This window comes from Hypanus sabinus, chromosome 17, assembly GCF_030144855.1.
Source record: "Hypanus sabinus isolate sHypSab1 chromosome 17, sHypSab1.hap1, whole genome shotgun sequence".
Classification (NCBI taxonomy): domain Eukaryota; kingdom Metazoa; phylum Chordata; class Chondrichthyes; order Myliobatiformes; family Dasyatidae; genus Hypanus; species Hypanus sabinus.
The window spans coordinates 83,922,903-83,936,382 of NC_082722.1; the positions used below are offsets into that span (position 1 = coordinate 83,922,903).

At 45.6% G+C, this 13,480-nt stretch overlaps 1 protein-coding gene across 2 annotated transcripts in view; it reads left to right on the plus strand.

Moving 5' to 3' along the window:
* The window catches only part of gpatch1 (G patch domain containing 1), an 81,509-nt gene that overhangs the window by 27,612 nt on the left and 40,417 nt on the right, over positions 1-13,480 (plus strand). For both annotated transcript variants that reach the window (XM_059993356.1, XM_059993357.1), the window contains exons 9-13: positions 575-654; positions 2,627-2,831; positions 3,891-4,121; positions 6,066-6,244; positions 7,415-7,542. In XM_059993356.1, the coding sequence (XP_059849339.1) occupies positions 575-654; positions 2,627-2,831; positions 3,891-4,121; positions 6,066-6,244; positions 7,415-7,542 (823 nt within the window). The remainder of the gene's footprint in view (positions 1-574; positions 655-2,626; positions 2,832-3,890; positions 4,122-6,065; positions 6,245-7,414; positions 7,543-13,480) is intronic.

Consider the following 13,480-nt stretch of genomic DNA (forward strand, 5'->3'; position numbering starts at 1 on the left):
TTCCTGGTACACTGAGAGGTGACCTGATAGAGGTATATAAGGTCATAAATGGGCAAGTTATTGAAAACAAGAGGGCACAGGTTTAAGATCAGAGGGGAGAGATTAGAGACAAGATCCTCATCATAGGAAGGATGTGGAAGTTGAGAGAGGGTGCAGAGGAGATTTACCAGGATGCTGCCTGGATTTGAGAGTATGTCAGGAGTGAAGGAGACCTTTTTCTAAGGCAGTAATAACACTAATATGAGGGGGAATAATTTTAAGGTGTTTAGCGGAAATATAGGGGCAACGTCAGAAGTTTTTTTTTAAACACAGAGACTGGCGGGTGTGTGAAATGGCCTGCCAGGGGTGGTGGTAGAGGCAGATACATCAAAGGCATTTAAAAGACTCTTAGACATGCACATGGATGACAGACAAATGAAGGGTTGTGTAGGAGGGAGAGATTAGTTTGATCCTGGAGTAGGTCAACAATGAACTATACTATGTTCTATGAACATTGGATCAGAGTGAGGGGTGCAGGTCTCCACCATCCCTCTTGTTCCCCTCTGTCACCAGCCTAATTCACTCTGTGTTGCAGGCTCAGATATTCCGACAGGATACATCGGCAAGCTGCTGGAGGGTTTCACATTGGGATCCAAGCTGCCCAAATCAATGAAGGTACTTGTGCCACCTTGTATGCCTGTGGGGTGACCAAAGGATGGAGCATTGTGGATGGGCTTCGGCAGCCTAGTAGGTGGGTTCTTTGCCCTGTTGATCCCAGGATGTGCTATGTGGCAGTCTTGCTCTGTGTAAGGGAAGAACTCAGAGCCAAAGGGCTAGCCAGGGAGCCCAGTCTGTGAGTTCACCCCTGGGGCTGGGAGGGACAACACTGAGGCTCTTGGCATCCTGGCCATCATCAGTGAGTACACTGTACAGGAGTTAGGCCATCACATTACAGCTGTACTGTACATTAATGAAACCTTATTTGGAGAATTACATGCAGTTCTGGTCACTCAACTTTTGGAAGAGTTAAAGATAAAGATTAGATTTATTTGTCACATGTACATCAAAACATTGAAATAAACAGTAAAATATATTGTTTGCATCAATGACTGGTATAGTCTGAGGATGTGATGGGGGCAGGTTGCTAGTGTCATCAAGCTTCTTGCCCCAGCTGAGCATGCCCACAATTCACTAACCCTAACCTGTATGTCTTTGGAATGTGGGAGGAAATCAGCATCCAGAAGAATCACATGAAGTCACAGGGAGAACAGTCCTTCCAGATGAGGCGACACTTCACCTGTGAGTCTGTTGGGGTCATTTACTGTGTTCGGTGCTCCCAGTGTGGCTTCCTGTACATCGGTGAGACCCAACGTAGATTGGGAGACTGCTTTGCGGAGCATCTATGCTCTGTCCACCAGAACAAGCGGGATCTCCCAGTGGCCACCCATTTTAATTCCACTTCCCATTCCCATATGTCCATCCATGGCCTCCTATACTGTCATGATGAGGCCACACTTGGGTTGGATGAACAACACTTTATATTCTGTTTGGGTAGCCTTCAACCTGGTGGCATGAATATCAATTTCCCAAACTTCCGGTAATCCCCCACTTTCACCATTTCCCATCCCCTTTTTCCTCTCTCACCTTATCTCCTTGCCCATCCATCACACCCCTCTGGTGTTCTTCCCCACTTTTTTTTCTTCCATGACCTTCTGTCTCTTTCACAATCAACTTCCTGGCTCCTTACTTCATCCCCTCCCCCTCCAGGTTTCATCTATCACTTGGTGTTTCTCTCTCCTCTCTCCCCTCTCCCCACCTTTTAAATCTACCCCTCAGCTTTTTACTCCAGTCCTGCTGAAGGGTTTTGGCCCGAAACATAAACTGTACTTTTTTCTCATAGCTGCTGCCTGGCCTGCTGAGTTCCTCCATCATTTTGTGTGTGTTGCTCAAACATTCTTTACTGGTATCTCAGCTTAGTGGAAGAACAAGCTGGACCAAAACTATCTATAGTCATGCTACTCAGACTCATGGGCTATATTAGACCATAAGATATAAGAGTAGAATTAGGTCATTTGGCCCTTTGAGTCTACAGCCCATGTCATCAGGCTGATCAAATTTTCCTCTCAGCCACATCCTCTCCACATCCACTCCATCAAGACCTTTCACCATTTGAAAGGTTTCAATGAAGTTCCTCCTCATCCTTCTGAATTGCAGTGAATACAGGCCCAAAGCCATTACACACTCTGCATATGACAAGCTGTTCAATCTGGAATAATTTCATGAATCTTCTTTGAACCCCCTTATTTTTTTTCTTTGTGACTGTATCTTTTTCTGAAACTGTAACAGTATGTGTGGTGTACTGTTGGTAATGTGTTTTGCACCTTGGCCCCGGAGGAATACTGTTTAATTTGGCTGTATTCGTATATGGTTGAATGATTAAACATGAACCTGATGTGCATTCAAAATAGAGAAAAAAAAACATTGGTCAGTAAGAGGGGAAACAGGCCACATTCCAACCTGACACTTGCAACTTCCATTTTTTGGTATGCACTAAGGATGAGTCACAATTTACTCTTACCTTACAGACAGTGGGGAGAGGGACTGCGATTGTCTTTAACTGACAATATTCACCTGTTCCTTGCCCCAGGTATACGGGCCTCCAGAACTGCCCAGGGATTACCGACCTGTTCACTACTTCCGGCCAGTGGTGTCTTCGGGTGCCGTTAGCACTACAGTGGCACAGGCCCTGATGGAATCGACAGGGCAGCTCAGCAGTGACACAACCACAAAGAGCCGTCACCAGCTGAATGCAGCTCAGCGCAGAGAACTGCTTGGAGAGAGAGCCCTGCCAGGTACAGCACCTCAGCACCCAGCCGATGAGAGACACCAAAGCATAACTCATGGAGTACCTACGTGTAGAAGTCAAAAGTTCAAAGTAGATTTATTATCAGAGTATATGTATGTCACCATATACAGCACCAAGATAATCAGTCAGCAGTATGTCATGTGTACACTGAGTCACTCTGTGCTAAATAGAGAAGGAGCGTGCATGGGTACAGAACCTTTCACAACATTCATGTGTGCCGAGCGAAAGAGTGACATTGAAGAACATTCCGGCCTCTTGGTCATTACTGTGACTGATGACTGCACCGTATTTATACTACCCAAACACTGGGGAGGGCTTACTCCTTCAAGATCCCAGTTTGTCTTACCTGACAGTGGCATTCCGCCTGTAATGCTGCTAGGGCTATGTGGCACTCTGCCTGTACAGTCCCACCAGCTGTGTGGGATTCTGGCTGTGTGGCACTCCACCTGGCACTGCCCTGCTGGCTGTGTGGCACTCTGCCTATACCACCCCTCTAACTACATGTACTGCACCTCTTGCTGTGTGATTATCTCCCATAACCTCCCAAGAGGGATTTCTGTCTTGTAGTTTGAGAAGTTTCCTGGGACTTGTTAAAACCTTAAATTTACTTTGTAAGCTTAAGTTATTGGTTATTGACAGCCTGGGATTGATAAGTTACTGGTTATGGATGGACGATTGGAAAACTTGATAGTTATTGATGGAAACAACACACACAAAATGCTAGTGGGACACAGCAGGCCAGGCAGCATCTATAGGGAGAAGCACTGTCGACGTTTCGGGCCGAGACCCTTCGTCAGGACTTCGCCAGTCCTAACAAAGGGTCTCGGCCCGAAACGTCAACAGTGCTTCTCCTTATAGATGTTGCCTGGCCTGCTGTGTTCCACCAGCATTTTGTGTGTGTTGTTTGAATTTCCAGCATCTGCAGATTTCCTCGTGTTTGCTAGTTATTGATGGAACAGTGCTGGTGAGTTGCTAGTTATTGATTGTGTGGGTGGATCATATACTTGCTCCCTGGAGATCTGAAGGTTCCCTATGTTACCTGCAGGACCCTGCTCAGTGTTTGATCTCCTTGCTGAAGAGGATAAGTTGAGACTACAGGAGGTGCAGCGAACAGCGAGCCATGTTCCCAGCCCACACCCGCCTCCGTCACTGCCCTCCCAGCCCAGCAGCAGTGAGTGCTCAGCCAGATCCAGTGAGTTTAAACCCTTCTTGAAGGACCCTGAGAAGCAGAAGCGGTACGAGGAGTACCGGAGGAAGCTGAACGCTGGCCATCATGGTAAGAATGGTTGGTGCCTCTGGTTTGTGTTGGCCCAAACGCTGATGTCTTCTAACTCTCGACACCCCCACCCCAGTAGTAGGGAGACCATTCCAGACTTACATCCCTCGTGTGAAGAAGTGAGTGGTGAGAATCGAAGGGTGAGAGGGCAGGACAGGAATCAGAGTTGGGTTTAATATCTCTGGCGTTTATCAGGAAATTAGTTTTGTGGTAATAATACAGTGCAATACATAATAAAACTATAAATTATAGTAAGTCTATATATTAAAAAAAATCAAGTACAGTTGGCCCTCATCCTTGGGGGATTGGTTCTGGGACCCCCCCCCGTGGATACCAAAAAATGCGGATGCTCAACTCCCTTATATAAAATGGCGTAGTATTTGCATATAACCTATGCACATCCTCCCGTATACTTTAAATCATCTCTAGATTACTTATAATACCTAATCCAATGTAAATACTATGTAAATAGTTATTATGCTGTATTGTTTAGGGAATAATGACAAGAAAAATAATGTACACAAGATGCGAGGCGAACAATGCTCAAACAACGAGTGCTGGAGAGTGTCACGTACCCCGTGACTGGATTACTAAACCAGCAGAAATGGAATGATACGTTGGAGTCTGGTGGTACTGTAACTAAAGGTGTTTATTAGTAAACTAAGTAATACGGTATCAAAAATGCAAATATACATATAAAACAGGTTAGCAATGATAAATACAGAAGTGTAGGAATAAGAATCAAAACCAAGCTGTATCGTAGTCTAGGGGTAAATGAATAGTCTTAAGATAATGCAGAGTTCAGTTCAGTTTGAGTTGAGGTAGCTGCTGTTGTGACGTTGGAGAGAGAGCAAGAGAGAGATGAGCAGTCTTCTTGTTCCGTTGTACTGTTGTGGTCATCGATTTATGACCCTTCCGTTCCCGGCTAGACCATTCTTCAGTGGTGGACTCATCACCCAGGCAAGGATGGATACACACACAAGCCCCTACCGGCCTGCCTTCACACTGTGAGCTTCGGACCGATTCCCCCGAATCGATCCTCCAAGCCCTCACCTTCCTGTGGGTGCACAACGCTCGTTCAATGTTCAGTGGCATGTCTGCCTATGTCTCAGCAGACTCGTCTTTTATCTCCCCAGCTGGGGTACCAGCCATCCATCAACTCATCATGTCCATCAAACTGGCCACTCCCTCCTGTCTCAGCAGGCACTTAGCATCACTCTGCTGTGTCAGCAAGGGTTCACACAAGCAGGCAAAGTCCTTGAAAGTAAAGTCAACAATCAGCAAAGAAGCCATAATTTTAAATCCTTGTGACTCTCTCATTATCAGCATGTGTAGCATGGCACCTCTCCCCCTCTTTATCTCTCTCTCTCTCTCTCTCTCGTTAGCAACATAATTCACGGGGGTCAACTCTGGACCCCATCTCCCCATGGTTTTCTCATCACACCTAAAAAGAGAGAACTTACGGGTTTTCCCGATCCGCGTTTGGTTGAATCCGCGCATAAGGAGGGCCAACTGTAGTTCAAAAAGATGTTGAGATAGTTGCCTCTGGCAACTCAATCATATACTCACCACCCTCTGCATGAAAGTGTTCCCCTCAGTCCCCTTTTGAATCTTTCCCATCTCACCCCAAGATTTGGTCTCCCCTTTCCTGGGGAAATAACTTCACTTATCATTGCCTCTCACAATTTTAAACATTTCTGCTAGGTCATCCCTTATTCTCCTACACTCCAAGGAATAAAGACCCAGCCTGGCCAACCTCTCCCTCTTGGCCTGGCAATATGTTTGATTCCCTGCTGTTCATCCAGGAGGGGCCTGATGCGGCACAGCTCACAGGAAGAACTGATTTCTTGGGTCAGCTGGTCACCTTCTGGTGTGAAAGTGTGGAGGCTTGGTTGGACTGCCTGCCCCCTGTAATCCCACCCTGTTGTGTGTGACATTCCTTAGATGCCCTGAACAGCAGCCTGGACCCCAGCATGACGGAATGGGAGCAGGGACGCGAGCGGGAGGAATTCAGCCAAGCTGCAGCTCTGTATCGCCCCGTCAGCACCTCGTTGTCCTCCCGCTTCACTCGTGCCAAGCTGCCGGATGACACGGACCAGGTGGAGGTCCCGGAACAGCAAGAGGTAGACTGAGGGGGAGGGGGAGCATGGGTAAGAGTCACAAGCACACATTTTTAAGGGTATCTTCTTTACTCAGAGGGTGGTAAGAGTGTGGAATGAACTACCAGCTCAAGTGGTGAATGCAGATTCAATTTCAATGTTAAAGCAAAGTTTGAACAGGTACAGCCGGTGGTGTAGTGGCATCAGCACTGGACTTTGAGGTGGATGGTCCTGGGGTCATGAGTTCGCAGTTGGCTGCGCAGAAGAAAAGCCTGGCAGTTTACTTTAGTATCTTGCCACGAAAACCCTATGGACAACTACACTATTGATAGGGGTGCCATGAGTCGACAATGACTTGATGGCACTCAACAACAACAGCATGGATGGGAGGGCTGTTAGTGGTCTATGGTCTGGATGCAGGTTGATGGGACTAGGGATTAATAAATTATGAATCTTGGTTCAAAGGGCCTGTTTCTGTGTAGTGTTCTATGACTCTATGTGTAAGTAGTGCAGAGTCGTGAGGGCCACGTGTCTCATGTCTTAAACAGAAGAGCAACTTTGGCCACATTTCAGTACTCTGGGAACTCACCTGGGGATAAAGAGGATAGAAACCCAGCAACCTCCTGTCTCGCCTCAATTTCACAGGACAGATCCCATCGGGCTCTGGGGACTTGTACAGCTTAATGTTCTTCAGGAGATTTGTGTTCTCCTTCTTAATGTCAGTATCCCGTAGAATGCCAACACACCAATGACTGATCTCCTTTATTGTAACTATACAAAATACTGATTTAGTACATTGCCCAGATTCATAGCAGGCAAACAGGCCCTTCAGCCAACTCATCCGTGCTGACGGTGTTGCCCAACTTGTTAGTCCTGTCTGCCTGCCTTTGAACTTTAGCCCTCTGATCTGCTCCTATCCATGGACTCCTACCCATCCTCGGCTGACCCCTCCTCTCTCTCTCTCCTCCCCTCAGCTGACCCCTCCTCTCTCTGTCGACCCCCTCAGCTGACCCCTGCTCCCTCTGTCGCCTCTTCCCAGCAAACCCCTACTCTCTGTCGACCTGCTCAGCTGACCCCTGCTCTCCTTTTTCCCCCTCCCCTCACTGACCCCTGGCTCTCTGCCACCTCCCCGGCTCACCTCTGCCCCTGTCGCCTCTGTCGCCTTCAGATGACCCTTGCCCTCTCTCTGTACAGGGTGACGTCAATGACAAGAAGGCTGCAGTGAAAATGAAGATGTTTGGGGCTCTGACCAGAGACAAGTTTGAGTGGCATCCTGACAAACTGCTCTGCAAACGGTTCAATGTCCCAGACCCCTACCCTGGGTACGTAAAGTTTTCAGTTCTCGTTGGATTGTGGGTGTCAAAGACCCCTACCCTGGGTATGTACAGAGTTTTCAGTTCTCACTGGACCATGGGTGTCTGACCCCTACCCTGGGTATGTACAGAGTTTTCAATCCCCACTGGTTGTGGGTGCCTGAGACCCCTACCCTGGGTATGCACAGAGTTTTCAGTTCTCACTGGACCATGGGTGTCTGACCCCTACCCTGGGTATGTACAGAGTTTTCAATCCCCACTGGTTGTGGGTGCCTGAGACCCCTACCCTGGGTATGCACAGAGTTTTCAGTTCTCACTGGACCATGGGTGTCTGACCCCTACCCTGGGTATGTACAGAGTTTTCGGTCCCCACTGGACTGAATATCTGGTACCCTGACACTGGGTACATACAGCATGTTTGGTCACGTGCTGACTCTGTCATCTCCACCCGCTCTCCTACATAGGAGATTGGTGAGTAAAATCAGAGCTCATGGCATTGGGGGCAGGGTTTCAACATGGATAGAAAACTGGTTGGCAGATAGAAAGCAAAGGGTAGAAGTGAAAGGGTGTTTCTCGGACTGGCTGGAGGTGACTAGTGGGGTACCACAGGGCTCTGTATTATGACCACAGCTCTTTACGATTTATGTCAAGGATTTAGATGAGGGCATTGAAAACTATATCAGCAAGTTTGCTGACGATACTAAACTGGGTGGCAGTGTGACATGCGAAGAGGATGTTAGGAGAATACAGGGAGACTTGGATAGGCTGGGTGAGTGGGCAGATACTTGGCAGATGTCATTCAATGTGAATAAATGTGAAGTTATCCACTTTGGAAGCAGGAACAAGAGGGCAGAGTATTGTCTGAACGGTGTAGAGTTAGGTAAGGGAGAAATGCAAAGAGACCAAGGATGTCCTTTTGCATTTGTGCAGGGCCCTGGTGAGACCACACCTGGAATATTGTGTACAGTTTTGGTCTCCAGGTTTAAGGAAGGACATTCTGGCAATTGAGGAAGTGCAATGTAGATTCACTAGGTTGATTCCTGGGATGGCAGGGCTGTCTTACGCAGAGAGATTGGAGAGATTGGGCTTGTACACACTGGAATTGAGGAGATTGAGAGGGGATCTGATTGAAACGTTTAAGATAATTAAAGGATTTGATAGGATTGAGGCAGGAAATATGTTCCAGATGTTAGGAGAGTCCAGTACCAGAGGGCATGGATTGAGAATAAGAGGTCAGTTATTTAAAACAGAGTTGAGGAAAAACTTCTTCTCCCAGAGAGTTGTGGAGGTGTGGAATGCACTGCCTCGGAAGACGGTTGAGGCCAATTCTCTGGATGCTTTCAAGAAGGAGCTAGATCGATATCTGATGGATAGGGGAATCAAGGGATATGGGGACAGGGCAGGGACTGGGTATTGATAGTGAATGATCAGCCATGATCTCAGAATGGCGGTGCAGACTCGAGGGGCCGAATGGTCCACTTCTGCACCTATTGTCTAATGCAACCTGCTCGTTGCTTTTCCCCCTTCTTCCATCCCCCAGTCATCTTGGCCTCCAGTCTCACCACTCACCTCTCCTTAGGACCTGAGGTGTTGACATTTCCTTTCCTGTCACTGATTCTATCAACCTGCGGAATTCCTAAATCATCAGATTGCTTGTTGTTTTTGTAGTGAATTACAGTTGTTGAGTGTACAGGAAATGTGCTCTCAGATGAAAGAGGGTCTCGTGCGACCCTTCAATGTTCGCTGAGCAAGCAATCAACATAGCTCTCCCTCACAGTGTCAAATTGACTGGACAGGACTTTCAACCTGAAATACTAGCGGCAGGTGACAGCAGAGTCGGCGGGTGAGTGAGACCACGGGTGCCAGAGGTATGGAGGTTGTTGGCTCTGGGAGTCACATAGGTTCTTTGGCCCACTGGGATGATGCTATCCATTAATCACTCATTTAGAGTGATAAAACACTTCAGCACAGAAACAGGACCTTTCATCAATAAGTATATTGTTTTGGATACTGTTGGTGGGGACGACCTACCAGGGACAAGTTGTAGTTGTCGCATCTCTGGCACCAAGACCGGATCCTCGGTTCAGAAACAAAGGAAAGAAAAGGGGAGAGCAGTAGTGATAGGGGATTTGATAGCTAAGGAGACAGATAAGAGGTTCTGTGGGAGAGATCGAGAATCCTGGATGGTCTTTTGCCTCCCTGGTGCCAGGGTCTGCGATATCTCGGATCGAGTTCTCAGTATTCTCAAGAGAGCGGATGAGCAGCCAAATGTTGTTGTCCACGTGGGGACCAATGACATAGCAGTAGGGATGAGGTCCTGAATAAGGAATATATGGAGATAGGAAAGAAGTTAAAAAGCAGGACCTCAAGGGTGGTAATCTTGGGATTGCTGCCTGTGCCATGAGACATAGAGGGTAGGAACAGGAAGTTATGACAGATGAATGCGTGGCTGAAGAGTTGGTGCAGGGGGCAGGGATTCAGATTTCTGGATCATTGGGACCTCTTTTGGGGTGGGTGTGACCTGTACAAAAAGGATGGGCTGCACCTGAACTGGAAAGGGACCAATATCCTGGCGGGCAGGTTTGCTGGAGCTATTGGGGAGGGTTTAAACTAGTTTGGCAGGGGGGTGGGAATCAGAATGTGCTTTTCCATCTTTTTATTATCATTATTAATAACAACAAAATAAAATTGGTACATAGGTAATGGGATTACAAACGTACATATTTCAACTAACTATAAAAGATTCCAAAAACAATGATTACAGTATAAATGAGTATTCCCACATCGTAAAAGATACAATATACAAATAGACAAGGCAGGAATCAGAATGTGAGTGCAGAGATTAGGCTAGAAGGACAAGGGCATGATGCTATAGAAATAAAGGGGATGGATCAGTACGTGGAACTACGATGCTGTGACCATTACTGAAACTTGGCTGGAGAAGGGCAGGATTGGCTGATGCAGGTACCGGGGTTCACGTGTTTTAAAAGGAATAGGATGAGAGGTAGAAAAGGTGGGGGAGTAGTATTACTGGTCAGGGATAGTATCATGGCTATAGAAAGGGAGGACACTGCAGGGGGAGTGTTCACTGAGTCAGTGTGGGTGGAAGTCAGAAATAGGAAGGGATCAATCACAGTGCTAGGAGTAGTCTATAGGAACCCAAGTAGCCCTCGGGACTCTGAAGAGCAGATAAGCAGGCAGATTTTAGAATGGTGCAGGAAATACAGGGTTGTAGTTATGGGTGATTTCAACTTCCCTCATATTGACTGGCATCTCCTGACTGCAAGGGGGATAGATGGGCTGAATTTGTCAGGTGTGTTCAGGAAAGATTCCTGACACAGTATATGGACCGGCCGACGAGAGGAGAGACCATACTGGATCTAGTTCTGGGTAATGAACCTGGTCAGGTAACAGACCTCTTGGTGGGGGAGCATTTTGGTGAGAGTGACCACAACTCCCTTAGCTTCAGCATAACTATGGAAAGGGATAAAATCAGACGAAATGGTAAAGTGCTTAACTGGGGAAGGGCTAACTGAAGGGATGAGGCAGGAACTAGTGAGAGTAAATTAGAAACAGATGTTTGACTTAGATTAATACAATATAATTTTTTACATCAATTATATATAACACCACAGAAAATAAATAGATTAAATTCAAATATGTCTGACCAATGTTTTCGATGTAATCAAGAAATTGGTACTTTTTTACATTCTACTTGGTCTTGTTTTAAAATTCAACCATTTTGGATAAATTTAAGACTTTCATTGGAACAAATTATTGGAGTACAACTCCCACATAGTCCACTATTATTTTTATTAGGAGATATTGAAGGGACAATAACAAAATTTAAATTGAATAAGTATCAGAAAAAATTTATAAAAATTGCATTGGCAGTAACCAAAAAAGTTATCGCAGCTACTTAGAAATCTGATTTATATTTAACTATGGATCGTTGGAATAATGAAATACATAGTTGTATTCCTCTTGAAAAAATTAAGTATAATCTAAGAAATGAATATGATATATTTTTGAAAATTTGGTTCACATACTTACAAAAAATAGGATTAAATACATAGGTCCTTTGAAGATAAAATTATAATAATTGGGGAAAGTAAAAATAAATATCAACATTATTTTGAACTCCATGGAGCATGTGGGGATCCTCCGATATCCAGGCAATCTTTCTCTTCTTTCCTTTTTTTTCCTTTCTTTGGATAAGGGTTAAGGGGGGAGGGGGAGGGTTAATATTATTTTTCTTACTATTTTACTACCACATTTATTCTTTGTAATTTCTGAAATTTAATAAATAATATTAAAGAAAAAGAAGAAAGAAAGAAACAGATGTTCAAGGGTGAAAGCACAGAAGTAATGTGGAGGAAGTTTAGGGACCACTTGTGCTGAGTTCAGGATAGGTTTGTTCCACTGAAACAAGGAAAAAATGGTAGGAAAAGGGAACCGTGGCTGACTAAGCAATTGACAAGTACGATGTTGTGGGAATAACAGAGACATTGCTTCAAGTGGGCAGGGCCTGGGAAATGAATATTCAAGGATATACATCTTATCGAAAGGACAGACTGACTGGCAGAAGGGGTGGGGTGGCTCTGTTGGTGAGGAATGATATTCAGTCCCTTGCGAGGGGGGACATAGAATCAGGGTATGTAGAGTCAGTATGGATAGAAAGGTCCCTAAGGGTAGAAAGACCCTAATGGGAGTTATCTACAGGCCCCCAAACGGCAGTCTGGATGTAGGGTGTAAGTTGAATGAAGAGTTAAAATTAGCATGTCGCAAAGGTAATGATACAGTTGTCATGGGGGATTTCAACATGAAGGTAAACTGGGAGAATCAGAATGGTACTGGACCCCAAGAAAGGGAGTTTGTGGAGTGCCTCCGAGATGGATTCTTAGAATAGCTTGTACTGGAGCCTACCAGGGAGAAGGCAATTCTAGATTTAGTGTTGTGCAATGAACCAATCAGGGACCTCAAGGTAAAGGAGTCATTAGGAGGTAGTGACCATATGATATGTTTTAACCTACAATTTGAGAAGGAGAAGGGAAAGTCGGATGTGTCAGTATTACAGTTGAACAATGGGAACTATGGAGCTATGAGGGAGGAGCTGGCCAAAGTTCAATGGAACAATACCCTAGCAGGGAAGACAGTGGAACAACAATGGCAGGTATTTCTGGGAATAATGCAGAAGATGCAAGATCAGTTCATTCCAAAGAGGAAGAAAGATCCTAAGGGGAGTAAGGGGCGGCTGTGGCTGACGAGGAAAGTAAAGGGCAGTATAAAAATAAAAGAGGAGTATAACGTAGCACAGATGAGCGGGAAGCCGGAGGACTGGGAAGCTTTTAAAGAGCAACAGAAGATAACAAAAAAGGCAATATGTGGAGAAAAAATGAGGTACGAAGGTAAACTAGCCAAGAATATAAAGGAGGATAGTAAAAGCTTTAGGTAAGTGAAAAGCAAAAAAATAGTTAAGACCAAAATTGGGCCATTGAAGTCAGAAACTGGTGAATTTATTATGGGGAACAAGGAAGTGGCAGATGAGTTGAACAGGTACTTTGGATCTGTCTTCACTAGGGAAGACACAAACAATCTCCCAGATGTAATAGTAGCCAAAGGAACTAGGGTAATGGATGAACTGAATGAAATTTATATTAGGCAAGAAACGGTGTTGGATAGACTGTTGGGTCTGAAGGCTGATAAGTCCCCGGGACCTGATGGTCTGCATCCCAGGGTACTTAAGGAAGTGGCTCTAAAAATTGTGGACACATTGGTAATCATTTTTCAATGTTCTATAGATTCAGGATCAGTTCCTGCGGATTGGAGGGTGGCTAATGTTGTCCCACTTTTCAAGAAAGGAGGGAGAGAGAAAACAGGGAATTATAGACCAGTTAGCCTGATGTCAGTAGTGGGAAAGATGCTGGAGTCAATTATAAAAGAGGAA